This window comes from Hypomesus transpacificus, chromosome 17, assembly GCF_021917145.1.
Source record: "Hypomesus transpacificus isolate Combined female chromosome 17, fHypTra1, whole genome shotgun sequence".
NCBI lineage: Eukaryota > Metazoa > Chordata > Actinopteri > Osmeriformes > Osmeridae > Hypomesus > Hypomesus transpacificus.
In genome coordinates this window covers 7,357,942-7,384,545 of record NC_061076.1, presented here as the reverse complement: position 1 = coordinate 7,384,545, position 26,604 = coordinate 7,357,942, and the positions used below count along the sequence as shown (strand labels likewise).

At 39.6% G+C, this 26,604-nt stretch overlaps 1 protein-coding gene across 1 annotated transcript in view; it reads right to left on the bottom strand.

The window, feature by feature from the left end:
* Positions 1-923: 923 nt before the first annotated feature.
* hs3st4 (heparan sulfate (glucosamine) 3-O-sulfotransferase 4) overlaps positions 924-26,604 on the bottom strand; it is a 49,736-nt gene continuing 24,055 nt past the window's right edge. Inside the window, exon 2 of the mRNA XM_047038734.1 lies at positions 924-1,673. Coding sequence (XP_046894690.1) covers positions 1,019-1,673 — 655 coding nt within the window. The 3' untranslated portion in view covers positions 924-1,018. The remainder of the gene's footprint in view (positions 1,674-26,604) is intronic.

The window sequence follows — 26,604 nt, the reverse complement described above, 5'->3', positions numbered from 1 at the left end:
GTTGTTCTCCACCCTTGTTCACTTGAATGGCTCTGATAAAGAGAAAGTATCAGTGTACAATATACCTATCCTCTGTGCAGTACTGTAGATAAAGCATTAATATATTTCTATAAATTAATATTATAACCGTGACCTTGGTTTTTCTGAAGGATCCAACATCTCTGAATGCACAGTAATCCTTAGTTATTTATGGGAAATATTTAAATGAATGCCAAAACCATTTGAGTGGCAGGTGAAGTCTTCATTGGAATGCAAGCTTTTTCCATACTTTAAACAAATTATGAAAAACACGCCTGGTATTATGATCTACCCATCTATGTTAAAGGTTTGTGCAATTTATGAGCGCAGAGTAACATATAGATTCTGGGGAAATTAAAGGTATGCTTTGGTAAACTTGGATTGACAAAGGGGGCTGTGTCCATTTTGAATTCAAACACAGAACTTCAAATAGAACATAAGTGCATGTCAAGGGACTGTTGTACATTGAGACAATAACTTCTCCCCTTATTTCTCCACAATAGGATGGGAAAGTGTCTAAATAAATCCTGCACAGTGCGTCATGCCCTCAGTCACCTGAGGTGAATGAATGCACTGTATGCTGGTAAGTGGGTGCAAGGGCAACAAACTGCAATGATAAGTAAAGGGAGAAGAAACAGGCGGAGTTTGCCCTTAGGGCTCAGGAGGTAAGGACACTTAACTCATCGCATGCATCGCCATAGTCAACATGATATATATCAGCTCTATGTTTGAAAACAAAAGCAATAAAATCATCTCCTCTTCACAAATATAAATATATTTTATGTATAATATATACAATAATGTTTTCCACCGTCAACGACTTAGTATTGGAGGAGAAAAAAAAGCATGTCAGTACATTTTTGCTATGGATACAGACACTTAGCAAAGACAGCCATGATTGATTGACGTGCTCAAGCACTCGCTCCAAGGATGAAGGGGACACTAGTTGTTTAATTGAGAAGGCTGGTGGTGTGGCTGTGCTGTGCCGAGCGGCAGTCTGCTAGTCCCGAGAGCTATTCGAGTCACTGCCCGCCTCAAGCTCCCATTCAAAGTTTTGGCCAGTCATTTGGTAGAACATCATGTTAAAGGGTTTGAAGAACTTGTGCAGTCGTCTAATAACGTCAGGGTCAATTTTAGGGTGAGTTCTCCCTTTAGACTTGCCCAGACACCTGGGGGTACTGCTGTCTTCTGGCTTTTTTAGACAAGGAAATCCCTTTGTTTTGTTGAAGTAAAAGTGTTTATCCGTGACAATCCTCTTGAGTCCAAGAAAGTCCTGCACCTTGGCCATCTCACCCGCAGGATCAACAATAAGCCTTTCTCCACTGACAAAGTGCATCTGGGAGAGAGGGAAGTACTGCATCCAGCTCTCCAAGTGGAGTGCATAGATCCCAATACGCAAAGCACTCCACGATGCATCTATCAGTCCCAGCGTCCGGTTCTTGAAGGCCAGAACCTCAAAGGTAGGGATCTCAGGTTTTTTGGACAGAGTCTGTGTGTAGTCCGAAATGGCTCTGGTGACTGGGTTTCGCACCACTATAATGAGCTTGATGTCCCTGGCCATTGAGTGGATACGCTTGGGGGCGTGGTTAGTCACAAAGTAGCTTGGTGTCTTCTCCATTGTGATCTGTCCCTCCAGTGTGGAAGGCATCAGGTCTCTGTGAACACAAACCCCAAAGGCAGCAGTTAGCTCAGTACAATGAATACCTAACACCTCACAACTAGCACAAATGAGATACCCAAGGACGCCGTATCAGCAACTTTGGTCTATTTATTAAGTAGTAAATTATTTGAAATTACAAGTAAATGTAACTGTTATTATCACTGGACATTAAGTTGCGCAGAGAAACATATAGCTAATTACATCCGTGGAGTAATATGGAAGAGATAAAAGAAAGAAGATGAAAAGGCGCACAAGAATGCTCAGTGCTTAATTGACTCCATCTGTGTTACTCCAGGAGCTGTTTTGGAACTTTAATAATGAGTTCACTGCATATCATTAATACTCTGGTGCCTTGGGTATTGTTTTGTCATACATTTATTCTGTATGCTCCACACTGTGCCTAAGTTGTATTTCTTAGCACACACTCACAATGTGTGAAGACACTTTTCTTATCCTCCACCTCATGTTTAAGGTTTGAGGCTGTTCATTGAAGGAATCAGTGATTAGTTATGAGATTCTTTGTGATAATTTGTAGTAGAACAGAAATGCCCCTGCCTTGAGAGATTTTTCTCTGGGATGAAAGGAAATCATTTGCCAGTGCCACAAATATTATGCTCAACTTTGTCTCAGAGACTGTTAGGGGATGAATCAATGCAGGCCAAATGTAATTTATTTGTACAAAGGAGATATGTTCTTACAGTAAAAATAAATAAATCTGGATGATAAAGCATAGTGCTTGCCTTAAGCAAATCAATATTTACTGCTTACAAGGTTTTTCATTGCCATCCTTTGTGTTCCTATTTGTTTAGATGCTGTTTAATGTAATACTTTTCGTATTAATTTACTCCATATGAAGGTACTGTATAGTTCAGCCTTTATTTAGTTTACCAAAAAGATTTCATAAGAATTGTATGATATAAGGAAATTATTTATGATTGAGAGCATCCACAACAACTCATAAAGGTTAAGGTCTCATCATGAAAATAATCATTTCAAAGCAAAGTCAATATTGTTCAGACTACATTTTTTAGCAAGGTTCAATAACCCCCTACTACCACATACTGTATATTCTGCAGTATTCACCCTGAAAAGCAAATGCCTTGATTGTTAATTCTCTGTTTAAATGGCCCACCACACGTATCTCCAGTGATAAAGATATACAGCCACATCAATCATTTGCATCTTGGACACATTCTAAATGAACTGTTCTCCGGCAAAAAAAAAATCCAATTTACTTTGTGAAACACATCAACTGTTATGTACATATCGACCTCTCGGCACTCATTCACACATGGACACTCGCGCTCAGGTCTTACAAGTGGCCTGGTAATTTCATCTCTGCATCAGTATTGCACTCCAGATGGGTAATTTCCCCCTGGATTATGTTTGGCTCAAGACACTATAGAACTGTGGCTGCTTTGAAGACTGTAATGGGATATAAAACATATCTACAGATAAAATAATGACTGGAAGGAGTATTCGTTTTCATGATTCTCTAACAATGTACCACATTTCCTCAGAGTGATTTTTCTTTCCTTTCAAGGTCTTTAGCTGTTGGCTTTTTAAAGTCAACTGTAAAGCATGTATGGCATGAAGGTGTGCAATCATGGTGTGCAGTATGAGGGGAAAAAAACACAGAACAAGAAAACTCACACAACCACAACGAATCACCTTGAAACAACCTAGCAATGCACATCTGACACAGAACTGTAAGGGGGAGCCAAAGAGTGTAAGTCGCCAGGCCTATATGGAGAAAAAATCCCATTGACAGTTCACACAAATTATGTTCAAGGTAACCTTTCTTATATATGGCAGGAACATAACAAGCTATTGTCCTCATCAGGCTCAATGCCACTCATTATGTGATTAATTACAAAAATATGGAGATTGAACAATACCGATGCCTTCTTCTCTGATTGAGGTCGAACTCATTTTGATTAAGCATGAATCAGTCATGGATCGTGTACATCTAAAATGTCAGTAGGATGGAGGGGCGGAACAAAAATCACAATGCTTATAAACAAGCTCATTTTCGCAGCGAGGCAGATGACTCCTCTGGCCTTGCCGTCTTGTAGAACCCCTGTAAACAAGGCCAGCAGATAACTCCCATTCCTCTCTGCATCAGATGTTCAGCTCCACACAGGTCATTCAGGTGGGTAGCTACTGTAGGGTAGTGAAAATGCACAGTGCTGAAGGTAACCTGCTTACCATCTGCTGTTTACTGAATCAGACCACAGAATATGTCTCATACATTTACCTCCTGTACCTTAGCAGGCAGTATGTACAGACCTTGTGTATAGTGTACAAAGAAGCATACAGTACTACTAAGTAAGGGAAAACAAAGTTAACTATTTAGTTTTGGTTGAAATTTTGGTTTGGTTCTGTTTGTGTGACACTGTACCTAGAGAATATCTACTTAGATTCAAAGCAAACTACTCCACTGCATTAGGTAGCTTTATCAAACAAATAATTTGACAAGATATGAGATTTGCTGGATTTAAAACATGCTGTTCTGAGGTACGCCATTGTTAGTGGATAAATAGAAAGTTGTAATGAACAGTACTTATGAGCCTTAGTACTCTCTTAGTCCCCAAGCCATCAAATGCATTTCTGTGAGTGCTTTGAAGTTAAAAGCAATCTAATTGCCTCCATGATTTCTAATGCAGGAAAAAATATGGCAGCACTGATCATTTTAACCAGGTCTTTTAAACTTGTGTTTGAATCCTCCAAGCAAAGATTTGGTCAACCAATGGGGATTGCAGTTTCAGAAGCATAAGGAAGAACTGGGCTGCCCAGTACAATGTAAAGACAACATATAAACACACTATGTATAGGCTATGTCTGGATCTGGACCGTTGCAACATATCAGACAATTGTTTACTGTAAATTAACAGTATAGTAATTTTCTGGAAAGGTCTGGAAACAAAATAGTTCTACAATGAATGTACTCATGTGATATGACATCAGACATTATTCTCTGTGACTTTTTTCATTAGGTTCTGTCAAACCAGTGGAAGGGAAGCACTTCAAGCCATGACGAGTTGAAAGATCGTAATAATTTGCATCCTCAGATGTTAATTTGGCCAAGCTGTTTTTCGAGCAAAGAGAGCAATTCTGCGGAGACGCTTGGTAAACACTGGCAGAATAATAAAGTCTCTCATTGGCCTGATCAGGGTTTTTTTCGCTGCATTTTATTCCACTTCCTCTATGTCATGTCAAATGCATTCAAATATTTCAGGGACATAAACTAACTTACAGTTTGCATAAACCATGGATTTAACATATTTGTATTGCCACACACAAGGAACTACTTATTTTTTAAGTGGGTGAGAGATTATCTGTCATGGAGCAAACACCTATAGCAGTGGTTTTCTGGCAAATGTCCATGGTCAAGCTCAAACACAGTTTTTCCACAAGCGAAACGCAACTGTTGAATGGCTGGCAGGATAGAGCGGTGTGTTGATTGAAAACATAACACAGGAGTTTTTAGCTGTAAATAAACCCATTATACTCCTGCAAAACTGTGTGCTTCAATGGAACAGTTACAGAAAGAACTGACAGCTGGTGCTGATCAAAACCCTTTTCCCCACTCTCTTCCTGAGATCCCCTGAAGACCGTTCTACTTCCAACAGTGGGGGAGCCAGACACTGCTCTACCCACAACACCACACTGCAGAGCTGAGATCTGAAGAAATGTTCACATGCCCTTTGGACATAGAACATCATGAAATAAAACAAAGGCAAGAAAGAAATGCCTGTACCATCCTAGGAATATCATATTGTACTGCATGATTAGGCCATCATAGTGTCTTTTGGCCATTACATTTAATGAGATTACAGTCAAAGGTGGAAACTGAGATTATTACCTATCAAAAATGATGATATCTGTGACTTTGAGTTAAATTTTGTGTCACTGTGTTCATGAACATTTCAAAACATTTGCCCAGACTGAAATAGAAAGTATCCTATTTAATCTAGTACCCTTAGCAAATCCAATATTCCTACATTACTGTTCATCAGCTCTCAAACACACAGGACAACAACAGCAACCTGCCACTCATTTGAATATCGATGTTGTTTTGTATCAGTCCTCGCTTCTGTTTATGTATGTTTTGTTGTGCTGATGAGAGCACTTCAGGCTACACACATACAATTTGCTTACAATAGCCCTCAATATTCTATGATTGGTGTTGCAATTACAGAAACAAGCAGACATGACGTGTTGCATTCTACTCTAGAGCAGCAGAAAAGAGACAAGTAAAAATGACCGCTCTCTTCAGTTATCTTTCAATGTCATTATGTACCTACCTGAAACACTGGTGAGACTTTAGATGCATGAAATAAACCCAAACAGTAATTGGTAGTCACACCTGAACGCGTCAGAGGCAAAGGCTAAAATTTACATCAAGGACATTTTGTGGATCTGGTTCAGTTAAGCAGAACCGATTAATTTGACAGATTGAACTTGATAGATTTCTTCTATAGCTTGGGAGGGGACGGGGGACGACGACGACACAACACAGCTTGAGCACTCATCCAGCCACTGAGAAGATGCTGCAGCAGACCATGGATGAAACTCAACACCTGTCCTGTTACAGCCTCTGCTTAAGTGATAAGAGTAAAATACACATATTAGTGCATGGATAAACTTGTGGTTATTAAATACATTAAATAAATCCCTTTCACATCAGACAGCCCATATGGTTCTCGCCCAACTCAAGAACAAGTGGCATGTGACCCATCACAGATTAAACTGACCAGTTACCATAACAATGTCCACATTACTGTACTGTACAGTTTCTGGGGCACAAACATTTAATATTTAGCTGGGTCACATCTCTATCTTATTGGTTTTATGGAATAGTACATAATATGGTAATGACATTGATAGAACACCCTTCTAATTCTGACCAAACTTGTTTGGATTGGAATTTTTGTATTACTTTAGTGGGAAGGTTGATGAAAGGGCATACAAAAAGTATTGCTTTGAATGCAAACGCACCAGTAAAGTAGTGCAAACCCACCATTACATTGTCTCCCCATAGTTATAAATGATTTTGACTCAATTTAATTGACAGTTTGTATAACTTAAATTGACGTTTAAAGTGAAAAAACTGCTGAATCGGTTTATAGAATAGCTCTGAATGACAAGCCACCAAATATACATATTGCGATTCAATGCCATGTTGCTTGCAAAACAAGCACTTTTTATATACTGCAAATCTCCTTAGACAATCATAATCTGCCTGAAAAGTTTCCTGATGTTCATAGTGACCTTGGTTAGAAAATATTGAGATACTGGATTCCTAAAACTGCACTAAGACCACCCTCAATAAAACAAGTCAGCACTGTCAGGTAAAAATCAATACCATGGCAATTTCTCCACCACTTAAACTATGTATTGTTATTTATCAATTATTTATAAAGTTACTAAATGTGTGGACTCTTCTCAATTAGTGTTAAAAAGGACCATACCAGAAGAAGGTTTAAAGAAAAAGCATCATGATTACACTGACATCTATTTGGTAGCATCGGGCTGTAAGGAAGCAGGCTGCTAAGAATGCTATAATCATGTACAGAGAGCCCTAAGCTGCTCCGTTAAGGGCTAAGCTGACCTATCAGTAGAACCTTTACTAATCCAAATTGTGCTTTAGCTGGCTGAGATTGCTCAATTCAAGCAGACAGCAAACACTAGAAAATGGTACACATGGGTTTGGCAGCAGAACCTATTATATATCTATTACATTGTTTTGGCACAAAAGCCTGGTATTTTTACTGTTTACTGTATCATGTTTGGAGCACCTTGAATGTGTTTCATTGCAACACACAATGCACATGTATGTGTTATGCCAAGTTGCTTTGCGTTGTCTTGTCCTGAGAATTTCAGTACCCAGTCTGTGCATCTGACAATTAAAGACTTGAACTTAAACATTATAAGAAAGACAACCAACAGACTTGTTTGACAGACTTTTGATTTTCTAAGCTTGGACAGTTGTTTGTCTCATCAATGGTCTTCCCATTCCTCTATGGTAAGAACACTAGACTGTAGACAAGTTGATCTCCAAGCCTGTTTATCACTGTGGCATAGAGGTATTACAAGTACAGGTAGAGGACCCATATTAGACCCGCAAACGTAACAACATCCCACAAACGCAGTAAACCACACATATAATACAAATCTGTAGCTTTTAATGTAAAAATCCTACAAAAGTAATATGTTTCCTGCTGTATTTTTTTAGTGATTTATTACATTTATGGGAGGTTAGTAAAATGTTCAAGTTGACGATTGTCACTTTCCCGCAAATTTAACAAATTAGAGGGAAATGGCATACTACGTTTGAGGTAGGCAACTGTTATTACATTTGTGGGAAACATATTACGTTTGTGGGATTGTTACAATAAAAGCATCAGATATGTATTAAGTCTGTGGTTTACTACGTTTGTGGGTCTAGCAACCCACATGAAAGTTCATTTTATATAGTCTGGTTAACTTAAACCAGGTCAAACTAAAGAATGCGACAGAACCCTTACCTCAAAGGTCACCTCAAAGAATCTCAAGCAGAGATTCCGTAACTACAAATGAGTGTGAACACACATCAGAGATATTGTGCTCTGAGGGAAGGACCCTTTCTCTACAACATCAGGGCATAGGGGTTAACAGCACTGTCAAAATAGAAAACTCAAGAGAGAAATGGCTACCACCAGACCACTCCATTTAATGTCTCTCTTTATGCTGGGCAGGGTTCACATATCACCAGCACAGTTGTGTGTAGTTTCTATGTTCATGTATATTTTATGGTTCTGAGGATCAAAGCAGGCTATGTGCAATCTACTTTCACTGCCCTGAAGTAAGCCACAAGCAACCATATTATGGAGAAAATTCCAGACAAACGTTCTCCATATACATTTTCAAATGCTGCACAACCTTCAACACAAGATGTTTTTGAGGTGATGTGCTCCACCAACCAGCACATTCTTTATCTTGAGAAAAAGGACTGACAGCATGTCGGCTGTGAAATGGCTATCCCAAATCATTGAAAAGCTTGCAGGCTCGCCATGCTAAAGATTGGGAGAGACATTATGTGTGTAATCCTGGGATGGATCTCAGTGCAGCCCTTGGAGGCTTTTGGGCCAATGAGCAGCTTGTTTAAGCACTTCCATTAAAGCACTGTACATATCCTTAATCTCCCCAGCAGAGGTAGTCTGACACTGTGAGTGATTCCACCATAAACACACATCGCAAATGCAGGATAATGTTTTACAGATATACAGATTAACTTGTGTAATCCTTGCTGCCAAAGGGAGAGCTTAAAGGGGAACGTGTCAAACGTTTATGTACGAAATAAAACCCAAATATTAAAGCCTCATCCGCAGAGGGTTTTTTCCTCTTGTTGCTGTAATCTCAAATATTGCTCTCTTTCAGGAGTATCTGCAAGATCAGTGACAAATCTTCTTCTCTGCAAAACTCGAAATCTCCTTGCTGAACAAGACGGAAATAAGAAAGAAATGTTGAGGAACTTTACTGACTCATAATAAACTGTGTCTACTTTGACAAATGGCTGTGAACCCAGGGTTAAGACAGTGCTAAGTATAAACTGTGTCTCAGACCAAAGCTGAAATAACCTATTTAACAGCAAATCTCACCAAGGTTATGGGGAAATATGAGGCGCTGAGTTAAATCTCTGCCAGATAGTTGCTGGGCTCACACTGAGGCTAACTGGTTTACTGCAGTCACTGCTGTCCATTCCTGAGTTCAACTGAGTACTGCAGTACTATTATTAAGTGGATTATTTTTTAACTATCAAAATCATCGATTTAAATTACTTTTAATTAGATTTATTTTGATAAATAATGATGGTATTAAAGGAAGGGACGAAAGTAAAGCAAAGTAAGCCAAGTGAAAGATGATTCTGTGGGATGAAAGAGCGCTCCAGTATCACAGTGCATTTCCTAACTGGAAATAAGATACATCTCAAGACACTGATGGAGGATCCTGTCCTTCGATCCCCGGCTGAACACCCAACCTTGAAAAACCTTAATTTAGCAGGCAGCGAGGGCTGAAAAATTTGCCTGCAAAACAATACTACAGATATCACCTAAAAAATTTAAACAGAAGACATTTAGCTTGGTTTAGTGTTGCAGTGATATAGCACATTGAGGTGGCCTGCTGCACAAAAGTATGTGCTAATCCATTCAATGGCACTCTCATGTAATCCTGGTTAAACACAAGGAAACACATTTTACATATCTATACTGCATCAACATGGGACTTTCCTATGTGCAGTTCCGGGCCTCATTAGCTAGAATCAGGAGTGCATATCTCTGGCTCTGTGCCTGAACCAGCTGAGAAATTTCAGGGCATAGTGATGGAGTGACCAGGCCTGGAAGGTATGCTGCAGAGTATTGCTGCCAAAGCATCTCAAGTTTGCTACAAAGAGACAGTCCTCCAGCCCAGGAAGGTTGAGAACAAATGCTGTAGTAAAAGATGGCTGACTATTCACCCCTGAGAAGGCGTGGCTGCCCCAACTGTGTCCCCTCTTACTGATTGAATACTTAAGTTAGTTATAGTTGATTCTTCAACAGCAACTTAGTTGAGTAGAAAATATTTCAAGTAAAGCTGTATAGTTAGTTTACTTTTTTATGACAGTTTGTGCTTGATAGACTGAACGGAACTCATACATTAATGATGCTGAAGAATGTTTTCTGTTAGCAAATATGAATATATAAAAGTTTGCTTGTTTACTTTTCTCAGCAACATTAGATTTACTCTTTTGGCTGGCCTACATTCCTTTCTATTGAAAGCCATTCTTCATCCAAGAGTCCATGAATATTGTATGGTGTTGTTGCGTATTTTACTGGTATTTATTGGTTTAAAGTTACAGAAAGTGTTGGACAGGGCCTTGAATGGACTTGAGGTGAAATGCAACATCACCTTAACTGTGCCCTAAGGTCACAACACAACATCTTAACACAACTTCTCACTGTACTATGAGTGCTGTGTACTCTTACCAACACTTCATATATTTGCAAAAATGTCTCTTAAATATTTGAAGAAATGTTTTAGCATAAACGTTGATGAGACGAATATGGAGGCAGTAACCTTACTTGTGTGTTAATGAAATGATGGCCTTTGGCATGATTTCGACAGAGGCAGACTCCTGTAATGTATGCAGATGTATTCCTTGTGATATTACCACTTTGCTCCTCTGTTTCATTGTCACTTCACCAGTTCTACTTCACACTCGACCCTTGGACAGCTTCCTCCTGACCTACTTTATAATTCCTTGACAGCGGTTAGTGTCTTTCGTTTGATTGCTTTTCAGTCAAACACAGTCATCCAATGCAACATCAAACATCTAAAGATGGTAAAATGACTGTTTAATTCGATTTTTGATTTTTTCAAAAACAATGGTTTGTTGTTTCATGTGCCACGTATGTCATAGTGTATGCATGCATGGGTAGTGCAGTGTTCAGTAAGTATGGAGTAATTGTACGCTACAGCATCCAAATATAAACCACACCATTAAAACTCATCAAATTAGTAATTTTCCCTGCTCCGAGCAAGAAACCAAAAGAACACAGTGTACGTTTGTACACAGCATTCATTGCCTTTATCTTTAATACTTTAAACCTGTCCATCGCCGCTATCATCTGCTCTCCAAAGAAAGTTGCTGCCGCCAGAGGTTTAATCATCACCATTATGTTAAGAGGGAAAGCTACAAAAGGATGAAACATCCCAGGAAAGCCTGGAAACACACAGGGAGGGTACACTCAGAGATCATGTTTTCCTTCCAGTATTTAGTAATAAGCCTGTTTCCGGGAGTATGGCACATTGTCTCCCAAAGCCTTGCGGTTCAACAGTCAGTTTGTAAGATTAGAATTGTATTCCAGTGAAGTTCATGGATAGCTCAGCACAATGCTTCTCTGACAGTGAAAATATCTTATCGGTCCCTGATGGTTCTTTAAAGAACTTGTCGTGAGAAAAGTGTCATAAGGAATTAATTAATCAGATCAGTGTGTTGACATTTGTTGTCATAAGATGTGTTTTGTCCAATTTTTTTACAAACATTCCATTAAGCTCATGTGAACAGGTGGTTTGACGCAACAAACCACACCGGAATTTGTGTGTCTTGTTTCACACAAGAAATCTTCCAACATGTATAAATTCAAAGGGAAATGTTTAACTAATGAGGGGGGAGGGGATGAGAAGGTTTAACTTACATTTACTACAGCTTGTGTTTACTCTCCATTTTAACACTATTATATTTGACCTTCTGATAGAATTCGACCACCCATTTAACGGTGAACTCCGTCATTAACTTCATCCATGTCAGTATCTTCATTAGCACCACAGTTATTTGCATCCATCTGTATTATGTCATTAACCACTCAACTCGTCTCAGATTTATCATCCAGGATATACAGAGAAGTCTAACCGCCATTAGACTGTACAGAAGAAGTAGGCTGACCAGTCCTTGAACTCTAGCTGCAGGCTGCAGCTTTGTGGGGCTGGATACCTCATTCAGGAAAGAATCCATTGTTCACTTGAAGAACCTAGTTTGACTATTTATACTGACCCACACCTCTCCACTACAGAAATATTCTTCTGTACTTATATTAAGATTACATCACCAACATCTGTTTCAAATTCTGCATAACTGATGCCAAAGTATAGGTTCCTACCTCATATTCAGACACAAGTCTACCTAATTACTGATTATATAATGAGTGAAAAACTGTTTCAGTACACCTTTGACAAATGTGAACCGCAAATTAGTATGTTTGTATTCAAACAAGCAAAATGGCTTGATGGTGTATAATTACATGAAAAAATATAAAATGTACATACTGTATATTTTTCAGTCAGTGAGATAGACAAATTATGTTATTAGCGGTTGTGGGGTGCAGTTGTCTGAACGCACATGGCTTTGGTGGGCAGTGCGGTTCAGTTCATGATAGGGTCAATCTAAAAGGACTTATATACATTGACTTTTGCTTTAAACAGGCAGTGAGCATTACAAATGTTTATTGCATTAACTGTTCATTATATCTGAAAAAATGATGCTGACATTCCAGGCATATTGCATTTCTACCTCTGAGTCAAGGTTGAATACTTGAGATTAGCCTCAACCTTTCACATTAAACATAATATACATTTTTGGAATTGAAAGTGCCTTACTGAAATCGACAACATGTATCAAGCACTCTATTGTTCTATTCCCTTGCGTTGATCTGTAAACAACCTTGAATACAGAGATAAACAAAGATCTTGCTGTTGCGCTAAAAGACAGTTCTAGGCCAGTGTGATGCAGTCACAATGGGAGGTCTGAGGCTGGCTTTCATTATTGAAAAGATATGGCTCCAGCCCCAATCGGACAGCTATGAAGGCAAATGCAGCTCTAATGTGCAGCTTGTGACAAGCAAACACTACCGGCTCCCACACAGTCTGGTGACGCTGTTGTCACACCATCCCACCGCAACTTGCAATTATTCATACTGCTTAAGTGCTCCAAACCAGACAAGGGAATCTTTTGTTAGGTGAGACTTGTTCCAGAAAAAAAACTTGGTGACAGAGAAAGAAAAGCCTTGGTTATTGTATTTCACCAAATGATGAAATTGTTACTTGAGATAAGGTCCCCCTTCCTCAGATTAACCTGGATTGAAACACTTTGGCACCTCTCGTTTTAACAAGCAGTTTTAAACTTGTTAATCCAAAATTTGCTCGTTATCCATTGGTTGATAGCACAGAGGAAAAACATCCGCTGAATCTTTGTTTCAGAAAACACTGATGGTCCAAAAACAGAAGTAGAGTTACTCCCCCTTCATCTGTGAAAGCTCTCAATGCTCCACCATTTTTCCTCAGGGATGTTTTGATCTGACATGTTGCACAGAGTAGAAACAAGCCGTAGGCAGTTTGCTCATCATTGGGCAGATCCCATACCAATCTTTCCCCAAACCCTCTCTACCCCTGTCCCACCTTCCATATGAGATAGCACAGCACAGGGCCCCTTTGGGTTCCTGACACTGCAGGCTGAGACCCAGAAAGCTCTAGCTCCTGTCTGCCTGTCACCGGCCCTGACGATGACAGAGAGGCACACGACTGCAGGACTCTCACACATTCCCTCTATGCTGCCACCGCCGCCTCTACTGACACCATGGATCCCGGCTGGAATGAGCTATGTTTGAAGGCCCTGGGACCGACCCGCAGCTGTCTGAAATAGAGGCATGGGAGCCTCTGGATACCTGTCAAGCCATGTCAATGTTGTTCAGGCTGGCAATTCTAAGCAGCCACTGACTTAGAGGAGAGATAGAGGACAGTTGTGAAACAGCCTATCATTCAACTGGGTAGTTCATGGATTCCTGAATATAACTATCCTATCATAATTTTGGAAACACACTATTGATGAATCTTTCACCTTACACTGACATATTCTGAATCGACCACATCTACATCCTTCAGACATTCAATTTCTGAAGGACTGTTTATGAACATGATCAAATTAACCCCAATTTAACTTCATCTTTCATATGGAGAGGAAAAACAAGTGATCCGTTTGGTCCAATGGTGGATAATCAGTGGCCATTAAATGTTCTGTCTGTTCAACAACTGCCAAGAGTTGAACTTTTAAGAGGAGCAACACTATAATGAGAATAAAAAGTCTAACCTTGAACCCAGTTAGTCATTGTATTGAGATAAAAGCATAGTTTGGTGTGGTGTCTGGGATAGCGAGGCAGACATAGCAGGAGACTTCATTGTCATTTGAACAGACTTTGCTGAGTACAGATGACCTATTGGTATATGAGAAAGTCGTTGGTTTGCTCTCATCATTTTATGTTCAATGCTATGTTATCTTACTTAATGTCTGTAGCAAATGACTGCCATTTCCTCAGAGTGCAGCCATTTATAAAGGTTGCACAAAGAAGTAGTAAAAAAAAAAGAAGCTATTACCCACATGGGTACATGTGTTTTGATGGCTGTCTTGATATGCTGGCCCGTGAATACAATTCCAGGCAAGGCAGTTAAATGTCATCGGAAAAATTGTACAGATCAGGGCCTAAAAATTCATTGTACCCCATTAAAGATAAATATGCCAGGAATTGATATGAGACATCAGGTTATCAGGCCACTTCCATTGTATAGCAATTAGTTTGTCACAGACTAGGAGGCTGTCTGACTACTGAGCAGTTCACACCAGAGTGAAGAAATCCACAGACCTGTAACACACCATCAGTTAGTTGGAATCAATGCCATAACCTTTGCTGCGTCAAAGATTACGGGGTTTTCAGCCGAGTCCTTTATGGAATTGTAGTGAGGATGTGTCATAGCTAGGGGGTGAACTAGTAACCTTGAGGCCAATGTGCCAGTCCCAATCTGCCCTGCTCATTACTGTCCTTCATGCCCTACAACACATGCTCTTTCTAAACTGTAAAAATAAAGAATGCCACCAATGACCTTTTGTGGGCCTTGCCACTGCAATGTAAAATGACCTGCTGACACTGTATTCCCTCCAACACTCTTTCTGGCACACAATTCACTTCTGATTGTCTTGTAAAATACCAAATTTCTTAAGTAACGTGGGGGAGGGGGTTACGAATTCTCCAAACGTAAAGAATCCCAGATTGCACCATAAAAAATGCACTGGGTGTTGGATAAATTGATGCCAAAGAGATGCTAGCTCAGAGAGGATGGCACTCTGGAGAAGATGGAGAGATTGAAACAAACAATGTCATCAAATATTGATGGTTGTCTTTTCTACTAAAACAGTGTATTTGACCAAGTAAATGGTACCTTTACATAGTAATCCAGAGAGACACAGACACAACACTATTAAACTATATACACAATACATACAGTAGAAGAGGCAAAAGGAAGTCCAGGGAGAGTCATGATGGCAGCAGAACTACACATGTATGAAAAGCATTTACTAGACAACAGGAGTACTCTGCAGTGCATAGAAGTCACTGGAAGGAAACAAGGAGGAACAGACCTTTCATGCGGATTCACTTTCAGTATGATGTTAAGAGTGTTTTAAAAATACTATATAGCTAGGAATGTACTAAAAAACCGAGTTACTGGAACTCATCAGGGATTCTATGCTCAAGATGGAGCTCAACTGAGCCTTTCAAAGGCTAATTCACACACTGCAGACATTCAAAGTCACTCAAACAAGCCCTGTCATTTGAAATGCCACATTATTGAGGTCAAAATTCAATTTTCCCGCTTTGAACATGTCAACGCTTGAATGGTTAATCAATTACAGTTGCCTTGCAATTTAATCGTGTTTACATAAAGCTCTGTCATCGGACTCCTCCTAGGGACGTTGGTGGCTGTGCACTCTGCATATCCATCAGTGTCAGTGGGCAGAGAGAAGACCAATTGAAGACCTTTTGCAATTTTAGCCAACAATATCATCCACCCATTAATGCTAAATGTGTCAGCCAGACTGTAAATATCATCTTCATCATCATCATCATCATCATTACAAACCATGTATGGATTAAGCCACCCTATCCTGTACTATTCAAAATCACTCATCCACTTAAAAATAAAATAATTGAAATCAACTTGTTCAATTGGATTTGAAATTTGACAGCCACTGTATTTTCCCATCAACAGAAGTTATAAATATTCTCCCTATCGTGTCATCTACAAGATCAACATAGACAGAGAACAACAGTTACTATTTTTTGTCTCCTAATATCCTGATCAGCATCTTACATTTTCATGCAACATTGCTTTTATATAACGTGTTTCCCTGACAAAATCAAGCCTGGCTCCTTTCATCTCCGGGGAGACATAACCCCTTTTGCAATCCTGCTTTCAGACACTGTCTGAAGAGTACAGAGCTGTGGGGCTTATTTACTCCTCTCGTCCATCATCTACATGTCAAAACCACTTTTAAACTCTTATCACTTAATCTGGAGGAAGAGAAATGAAATAGCGCTGTAAAATGAAAAATGTGCTTCATAATGACAGGAGCTGCAGCCGTGATAAAAGGCAGAGTAGCACACTGACACTTCTCCTGACAAGTGTGGCCTTGGAGTCAGCTAATGTTTAAAAAAACAACAATATATTTATCATTGTTTACGTTATTTCGAGCCTCTTCTCTATCAGGAAAATAGACTTGTGTGGCGGACATGTTTGCAGGAAACCAGTCATCGGCTCTGAGTGGTTGCCACGGTAACAATAAGGAAGGCTCATATCAGAGCCTTCTCTGTATTAGAGCAAAATGGGGGACCATACATTTACAGCGTGGACCTCAGTAATCACAAGACCAAATACAAAAACATACCTTTAACAATGTTTTTGGACGAAGACAACAAAATAATGACCACCTTAAAGGATTTATGTAACTGTAACCTGTAACAGTACAACTGTAGGCAAGACTATATTCAGCACACAGTCAGTACATCATTCTGAATGTGAAGAATTATGAGGGATGGAGCGAGCCACAGTATGGCATACATTGTTACAATCTAATCTAAACTATAATGAATAATAACAATTTGACATAAATGTCAGAATAGGTACCAGTGAGAATAACAAAAATAACCCCTGCTAATGACAAAGCAAAAATAGTGTGCTTACTCAATTCATTGTTATTCAAGTGAGCCAAATAGCCTACAAAACATATCAGAAAACTACTGAGGGTCTTACCTTGCTGTTCATTGAACCTCCTTTTTCCTGTCATGAATTTTAATCAAGTTTCATTTGAAAATGTTCATTTACTAATTGTGACAGTCTCATAAAAAGAGCATCTGGCAGTTCATACTCAAAGCAGAACAACATATGTAAATTAGATTACTTATCTCTTATGCCTGGGTTAGGTGATAGCATTCTTAATTCATTGACTTAATCTGGACACACAAACCAAATGACGAATACGTCAAAAGGCAACATGCTTCTGAGATTGAACAAACTCATTTTTGAAGTGACGTATGATGTCACACATGACTGAAACATGGAGGAAAAGATACTACAGAAAATCTTATTGGTCACAAAGAGTTATCAGCTGGGGAGTTCAGGGTAGATACATAACACAAGCCAGGGCCCAATTAAGACTGAAGGAACAAAGGCTTGTTCTGATCATTTTGTAGATCTTATACTAATTAAAAGTTAGCGGAGCACATTGGGTTGTATTTTAATAAATGCACTTCAGTTATTTAAAAAGACAGCATACATGTCCATTGGTTTCAGACTGACAGGATCAAAAATCAATATGAGAAGGCCCTCCACATGATTAGTACTCATTCCCATTTCTGTAGTAGCCAAAGCCTGTTCCCTAAAGTGAGCACAAATACAAGTCTGCCACAAGTCATTAATGATACATGCATTACAGTTGAAATGTCTTCTATATTTGATGAATCCATTTTAATACATTACTTAATTTTCCAAAGCTGGGGGGGAGACTTCCTACTCCTCGTATCAGATTCTGTCATGGATCGAATTGGATGAAGGACCAGAACTTTCCATCTTTCCATCACCAGACTGTACTATGATTCAGAAACAATAATATATTCTTATCGTAGTTATTCTCTTATCTGCCGACATGTCTTATCTTTTCCCTTTACTGTAATGCACATGTCATTAGGAATATCATTGTTCGTTGATATACAGTATAATGTCTAGACACGGACATACTGGAGAACTTTCCACTCATCTCCACAAGAAGTATCATTTCAACATATTACAGTAAGTCACATTGAAAAATAAAAACCACCCACTGACTAAGAGGCAGTAAACATCAATCATTGCAGCTGCAACATCTGGAAACAGCAGAGCATAACTCAGCTTTATGAGTCCAATAATCCTCTAAAATCCACAAATTTCTGGGAATTTAGGGACAATAATCACAACGCATCACCACTTTGTCTGTGCAGCTCTTACAGAGCATTAAAGAGCCAACAGTGCAGTTAACATCTAAATCTCAGCTTCTCAGATCAATGCAAAGCAGCAGGTAATGAGTGGGTAACTCAACAACACTGTGCAACAACAACAATATTCACTGGCGAACTCGGCACAGTTTCAATATTTGTTCCAAAAACGGTATGTTCCAAGACAGGCCATATATCTTCTCAAATGAATGAGAAAATCTGACTAACTAATTGATAGTGCAGTGTGTCCTTACACCAAATGAGGTATGACTAAAGGTATCCTTGCAAATAAAACCTGTATTTACTATAAAACACTCAGAGCACAATGACATTCTGCACAACACTCATACAGGGGCATTCTGTTTCGTGCCAGTTACATAAACACAGCAATCACTGCAAACTGGGTGCCAACAAAAAATCTATGATGCCGTGACTAAAATGGGAATCCTAAATGAGGTGTGTGTTGTCTTTGCCTATCGTCTTCATCACCCTGAATTGAGCCTAGTGCTCAACTTCAAACAACTATTGCCAGCATTCTCACAATCAATCACACATAACTTGAAGTAATGAAAACACGTTGGTCGCTAATTTACATCCTGCTGCCAAACATCTGAGATATGTCTTAAGATAAGAAACAGTGGATTTTTCACAAAACTTTACGATTGATATAATTCTTGTCTTTGTACTGTATGTGTTCCATCAATTCAACTTGGCGACAATGAAAGTCTGTAAAAATAGACCCGGTGATCAAAGCCACATCTGGGACTGGCATGGAGAAAAATAATTCATCCCGAGTGAGAGAATGGCAGGTCTGTTCACCTCGCACTGAAAGCATTGCATAAACCGGGGGAGCAGTCCTCACACATCTCCTTAGAGAGGCAGGTGCTCAACATCACCTGAGGTCACCAGCACACTCCCCACATGGGCCTCCATGTTCATGGCAGGTATTATCAATGTTTAAAAGATATACAAGGACAGGGAGCAAGGGCGGGAGAGGAAAGGAGAGAAAGTGAGTGAGCGAGACAGTAAGAAAGAGAGATAAATGGAGAAAGAAGGGAGGGAATGCAATATAGATAGATTAGATTAAGAAGAACTGTAGTTACAACTAGAAGGAACAGAAATGCAGAGGAAAAGGAAGAGATGAAGAGATGGAGTAAAATGAAAGAAAGCAATTTGAAAGCATTTAGCAGAAGATTGACTGAATTATGTGCATTGTGAGGGGTGTCCATTCTCTATCTTATTCCAGAAACAAACTGGGTCATTCATTTTCTATATTTTGTATTAACGCAAATCAGCACACAATTTATACTCTATAATGCAGAAACAAACGCCAGCATGAAAATTTGATCTTGATCCACAAATATAATTCCCTGAATACCAATTTAATCTCAGGAGGCTTGTCCTCAGAGTCCCTTCAAAGCTGGACAATTGGACAACTGGGATTTTCATTTGATTCTAATGTCAATTTAACAGACAAGCATTGGGGTTCTGCCTAAAAGTGTACAACTGTTTTATTTAAATACTTAGTCACTAAATATGCTGGGGCCCTAATTGCTCCCCAAAGCTGTAGATGAGGAATGTTTGGCTAATGTTTTGGAGATTTAGTAGTGGGGGAAATTTGGGTGGCTCTTCTGCTTTGATGTGTGATCCAGGCCATGTGCATGGATGGGGAGTCTGAATACACTCTATGTGCTTCACACAGGGACGAGGATTGAGCTGTAATTGAGATCCAGAGCCCTGTGGCGTCCATCATGTCAATCACAGCCATCAGTCTAGAGCTAGCTGGGAGGGACAGCCATTACTGTAAGAAACTCAGCCATCTCAAAGTGATCCACATTCCTGGCAACAGGCTGGATTTGTGTGTATATAGGACATTCTTACTTGGAAAATCTTCCATATTCTAGATAAAATTTGTGCACATCTGTGCAAATAGGGAAACGGCCTAGGCCTTGAAGATACAGCCCTTGCGTTATTATTCAAGCCGAATGTAACCTCATGTTCTCTTCCACTGGACATTAAGATTGGAGCAATAGTGTCTCTTCAAAATATTCCTCATTACTGGTAGCATCATTAAACGGGATGCTCAGACAGCAGCCGTCAGCCGAGTGACAACGCGGGAAAAAATGTGGGGTGACACTCTCAGCTTAATGACGAATTAGCATCTCAAAACAGATCTCTTGTATGTGGGAAGGCCACCAGCTCTGGAGGTGTTTTATTTAAATATATATATTTCAAGTTGTCAGTATTAGCCACGTCACTACGTGAGCGTAGCACCCTGTGAGCACCCACTGTGCTGTAAACGAGATGAAATGAGTCCTGCTGAGAGGCGGCTGTGCAAGCTGTCCTCCTTTGTGTGCTGCTGACCTTCTAATGATCGAGTCACTGACACGGGACAGCACCCCTCGTCTGAAAATGCAACACTGAAAGAGGAGATACTGCTAAGACTGTAATGCGCTGTACAGTCTAATTCCATACCTACTCTCGCAGAGCTGATAATACAATCCCTGTGTGAGGCGGCTGGCTTCACTTTCTAATTACCGGAGAAAACGGCAAGTCAAATAGCATTGCTACGGTATACCGTTCAACATTTTTAACATGCAGATGCATTTTGGATAGATTGAGAAAACTGCCAAGCAGGACTAACTCCTCTCTAAACTGCTGCATGGATTTTTTACTAATCCAAGTGGGAGAGAGAGAACTGGCAGATAAACAATGGTGGACTGAATGATCTAACCATTTTAACTAAGGCTCAAAGTAAAGCAAAGAACCCCATCCCGACAAGATAAATATCCATACACTGTTAGACTTTAGAACAGTGGATATGGTACCACTGATTTTACTCATGGCTGAATATAAACCATCATCATTGTGCTGTTTTAGTTGTTACAGGACAGAAAACATCTTTACAGAGGGAACTAACCCTAACCCTCATAATGGCAGAAACCCCTCCCATGAATAAGCCTGGCATTTCTTTTTATGGAAATGCCGTGTTCCGCTGTGTAAGCAATATGCCCTGGGTGAAAAAGCGCTAAAAGCTAAGGTCTACTCAGAGCTAAATGTCTGCCCCACAATGAACCTAATGGCATGGAAACATGCTAGGCCATGACGAGTGTTTCTTTAGGGTGTTTGTGCTGGTGATGGTGGAGGGTCTCCAGTGGTCTGGTCTTCACAACACTCTAGCTATTCCATTCATCTTGAGTTGATCAATGCAGCTTCAAAGTTAGCAGTTTCCTTGACTCTCTCAGATTCCTTTCTGTCTTATGTTTCTTGTCACGTCACAACTAGAACAGTTTTGTGCACCCGTTGTGCTAACATGACATCACATACACATGTTTCTGAAACGTGTTTTGTTATCAAAGGCAGGTAGTAATGAATGCCTCTGAGGATTAATCCTATTTGTCTCCTTGATCAATGTTATCTTTAGTTTTTCTGCAATGGTCTCTGCACTCCAGTCTACTCCACTTGCTGTGTGTCTCACTTGAGATAATGTCACTGGAAGGGCATAGGGAACACTTTCACCTCCCCTCTGTTCTTGAGACGCTCTTCGGTTTTCATCAAGCACCGAACCAGACATGGACAAGCATGTTAAAAGGTTATCAGTGGCTTTCACAGATCTCTATCAAAGATAACACCTCAAGCGCGCTATCAACACAAAGAAATACAGCAGGGTGACATGGCAGCAAATTGACGAGACAAGGCAACAAAGTCAACTGTTTCAGTTCAAAAAAGCTTGTGCCATTGTTTCCTAAAATGTCAAATTTCTTTCCAAGGACTGTTTCTTTCGCAGTAAACAATGCCCTCAAACCCTGACAAAATTGTATGATTTTCTGAACCATGAAACAAAATCTGTCTCAAGAGATGAGGTGAAGAAAGCAGTCTGTGTTCATGTGATTTACTGCACTAACTGCAGAGAAGAAACTTGAAAGACATACATTTACAAGAGTGAAGCAAGGTTTCCCCCTGCACTCAGTAAATCATCTTTCTCACAGTTAAAAAGGTGGGTGCTGCAGGAAATCTGATCTGGCAAACTCCTTTTAGGGCTAGATGGATATCACTGACATTTTTCAGATACAATCTTGTTTAGAGCAAAAAGCACATTGAATCTCAAATAAAACCTTGTGTAATTTTAGGTAAATAATAGTCACCTGACTTAACCCATGAACTTGCACCTCAGATAGAAACCCTACTTGCCTGAAAAGTACAGGGGATGCTACAGGCAAATGTTCAATATGATATCATACAAAATCAACTGGGTTTATTTGGGTTTAATTCATATAAATTGATTAAGGATAGAATAAGTTTGTGAGTCTAAGAATATCTGTCAAAAGACGCACAGGCTGTGGCCATGCTCCTGCTCTTGTGTGTCACACAGCTGTCAAATGGGTAACGCTCCAAAGGTTTCCACAGCCTAAATGTTCAGGTTGTTTGTGACATGACAGGTTATGTCACTCATGACTACTGGGTTACCTTGACTCAGCATGTGATTATTTAATACAACAACATGTGCAATGGGTTGCTGATATGGGACAGTGAGTATCCAATAAAAAAGACCCTGGCACGGCAAGAAGAAACACCAGAGTCCATCCATACTGGTTGGACTCTGAAGTCGGACATGACAATAATAATTCATTTTAAAAACCAATTTGATTTGTAGTGTATTAATTATTCAGGCAGATGATTATATAATTCTACTCAGTTGAAGACCTACGCAATTATTGATGGTTTTGCAAATGATCGACACAAAATTTCACATAGACTCAATTTAATAATCTAGTCTAATATTGTGCATAGAGTATATACATAAGGTACTGAACGTTCCTGTTTCTATCCCTCCAAACTCCATCTGATGTCATTGAACCTGGCTTTGCATTGCCCAGGTTTTCTTGAAATCCAATACCAAGACGCACTGACAGACACTGCTAAATCCTCGTACGCAGTGCTTGACTTTGTAATCCATGGGGGATGTTGATAAATCATATATTTTCTAAATCTCTACATCGGTGGGCTTCCATCTCAGCTTCGTGAATTTAGATAGTCTTAATCTCTGCATTGTTACTCACTTCCTTTCACATACCCCCCTTTTGTACCGTCGAGCACCTGATTGGTTATTATAGGAACAGGCAAAATTACTCAATTATTCCACCCACATGGTGGAGCCTATCCCACAGACTTCCGGATTAATTGTGTGAGCAAGATACCAAATTGTTTTCATTTTGAGAGCATTAGACAATATACCCTAGTGCATTAGCTGGTACCCTGGAGTTTTAGACCCTACCCCAGAGCCTTTGCGTTTCTAAGTTCTCTGCAACAGTATGAAGAGGGGAAAAGGCCTTTCCTGTGATAAATTAAGTTAGCCCTCTCTGCTCCTGACATGTAGTGACATGGTGGACGCTTTTAGCATTTAACAATTTATATGGTTATACGGACGGTGGTTTCCAATATGTTCACTAAAGTAAAAGGGAGAAAGAGAAAACCAGTCAAGCATTTTATAGGCAGAGCAAATGGCTTGGCCACATCCAGCATGCTCACTTACTGCGGTGGCCAGTCCGAGAACTGTACGTGGAGAGTTGCAGTGCTTAAGTACACCCATGCCTCTGTTTTTGTTTCAGCTGAGTCGGAATCTAAATCGATGCAGTTTGACAGGTGATGCACTCGTACCAAACCTGCTAAGAATGGCCTCTGGATACCCGTTGAATATTTGAGGTTTAGGACACTTCGGAAATGTAATATACATATACATAAGGTTTATGTTCATACATTTGATTCGAAGCTTGCAGTATGTAATACATCAATAGTTATGCTGTGTTTTTGTGATTTCCCGCAAATATCTTCTACGTTCCAAGTGAAAATAGGCTTTTCAAAGACCTCAAATTCAAAAAAAGATACTGCTTCTAATTTGTGTTTCAGTCATGCCTAACAGTTGACAAGATTTAATGAGTACCGTGTGCATATAATTACTCTAATTGGTAACATCTTTTGACAGGATTTTAATACATTACCATTCATTACACATATTCAGCATATGCAAATAGCCTACCGCAGCTAATGTAAGCTAATTCTTTGGTTATGCAATGGTAGTATACTAGTGATTCAATTTGGTAAAGAAATAGTGTATGGTTAGCAATCACCTACTCTATAATAAAGTAATACTTACTTTATGCACCAGGTTTTACATGATACATTTGATGTTGGCTCATGTCAAGATCATTCATAGGTAAACATGAGTAATTACCATTTTGTTAGTGTACACACTAAAGCCCTATTCAGCACACAAGTTAGGGTGTAAACATTCCTTAAACCTGAACTAAGAGAACGTTCTTGCCATTTCAATGTGTCCTCATGTTTTGTTGTAACACCATTGGACCAACTGAAAATACATTTAAATAGCATGCTCTTTACTCTGACAAAAATAACACGAAAATACAATTTTAACATTGTGCAGCAACTGCTAGAGAGCAAAAAAAAAACTACTAGACATTACCGATGTATGTGAATGTATAGTATTTTTGTACAATACTGAAGTATTCAACATAATATAACATCTTATGTGCCGGATACTATCTGAGGGCCCTCCTATGTTGAGGCGTAGAAGACAACAGGCGTCTGACCTTTAGTAGAGATGTTGCTTTTATATTCCTAAGGCTTTCTGATGCTCTGCTATTGATTAGCAGAGCATGTCTCTTTTCTATAAACGGTGTCCAAAGCTTAGAATGAATCCTGTACTTCATCAGATTACACCACACATGAAAAAAGACATAAAAGATTGTGCTATGGAGTTGAACAAAATGTGCACTCCCTCCAAACATTAACATTAAGTGCTGCTCGTGCCATTATGGCCAACACAACTTTATCTTGGAAAGAAAAGAAGCCATGACTGTTTATACCCACAAAGCAGCAATGGCAACATCGGTGCACTCATGCCAAATGACAACACTGGAGATGGCATGTGCAAATAACCAAACAAAAAGAAAAACCAAGCAATTCAGCTAATCTTGCAGAGATGCTGTGAGGCAATATATGAGATTTCCTATCGTCTGAGACTTTAATTAATTGTCTTAGAAGTCTTGTATGCCTTCTACACAGGACAAGAACAAAAGAGCTAGGGGTAAGAGGGTTGGTGTCTCCAATATTGAATATTACAGACTGTGCCTGAGGAATCTCTAATGAACTTCATCCAATTTCATTCTAATGGTTATCAGGCTGATTTGATTCCACTAGCCTTTGTGGGTAATTATTGATTGTGGGTAAGGTAGGTGGGTTGCACAAAGCCCAGTAAACAGCAGGTAATTAGTATTTCTGGTCCTTTGGCAGGATTACACTCAGTACTGCTTTTATTCGTTTGCGTGAATAGAGGGGGTTGGGGATGTGGGCAGTGGATATCCACAGAATTAGATAACTGTGCGACACACTGCTCTGCCTTACACCATAAGTCCTTTTTTCTGAGACTTAAGTTGTGCCACGGAAATGATTGAGCTCAATGAACTGTGGCACAAAGTGACACCAACACACTCGGCAGTGTATATACAACAATACATAACACCATCACAACATAATTGAATAGAAATCAAAAACAGCAATTGCCGAATTGCCGCAAACCTCGATATCACAAAGGTTCACAAACCAATAGCACAACAAATTATTGATAGTACAGTATGCCTCACAAAGACATACATCCCACGTGCTGTAGAGATCCATGCTTTAAATGAAATCACAGCGGGAGACTTCTGTGAATGTGACTGCACTGGCAGTCTCTCATTGCAAAGGAAAAGGGAATATACAGTACAATATCTGTTCAAATCAATATTCTGATGCTGCTGTATATCTCCATTTATAAAGGTTAAGCATCACGTCCCTGTTCAGTCCCCCTTCCTCAGGGTTGACCTGTGGGGATGGGCGCAATACTGGCTGGCGCTCATTCCATCAGTTCCCTATGATAATGTCTTCTTAATATTCACAAACACTGATTACCAAATTCACAGCGGGTGAGTTACACAATATACACTTTGTGCAACCAGAGCATTAATACACCATTATGGCATCACATATTGTTGG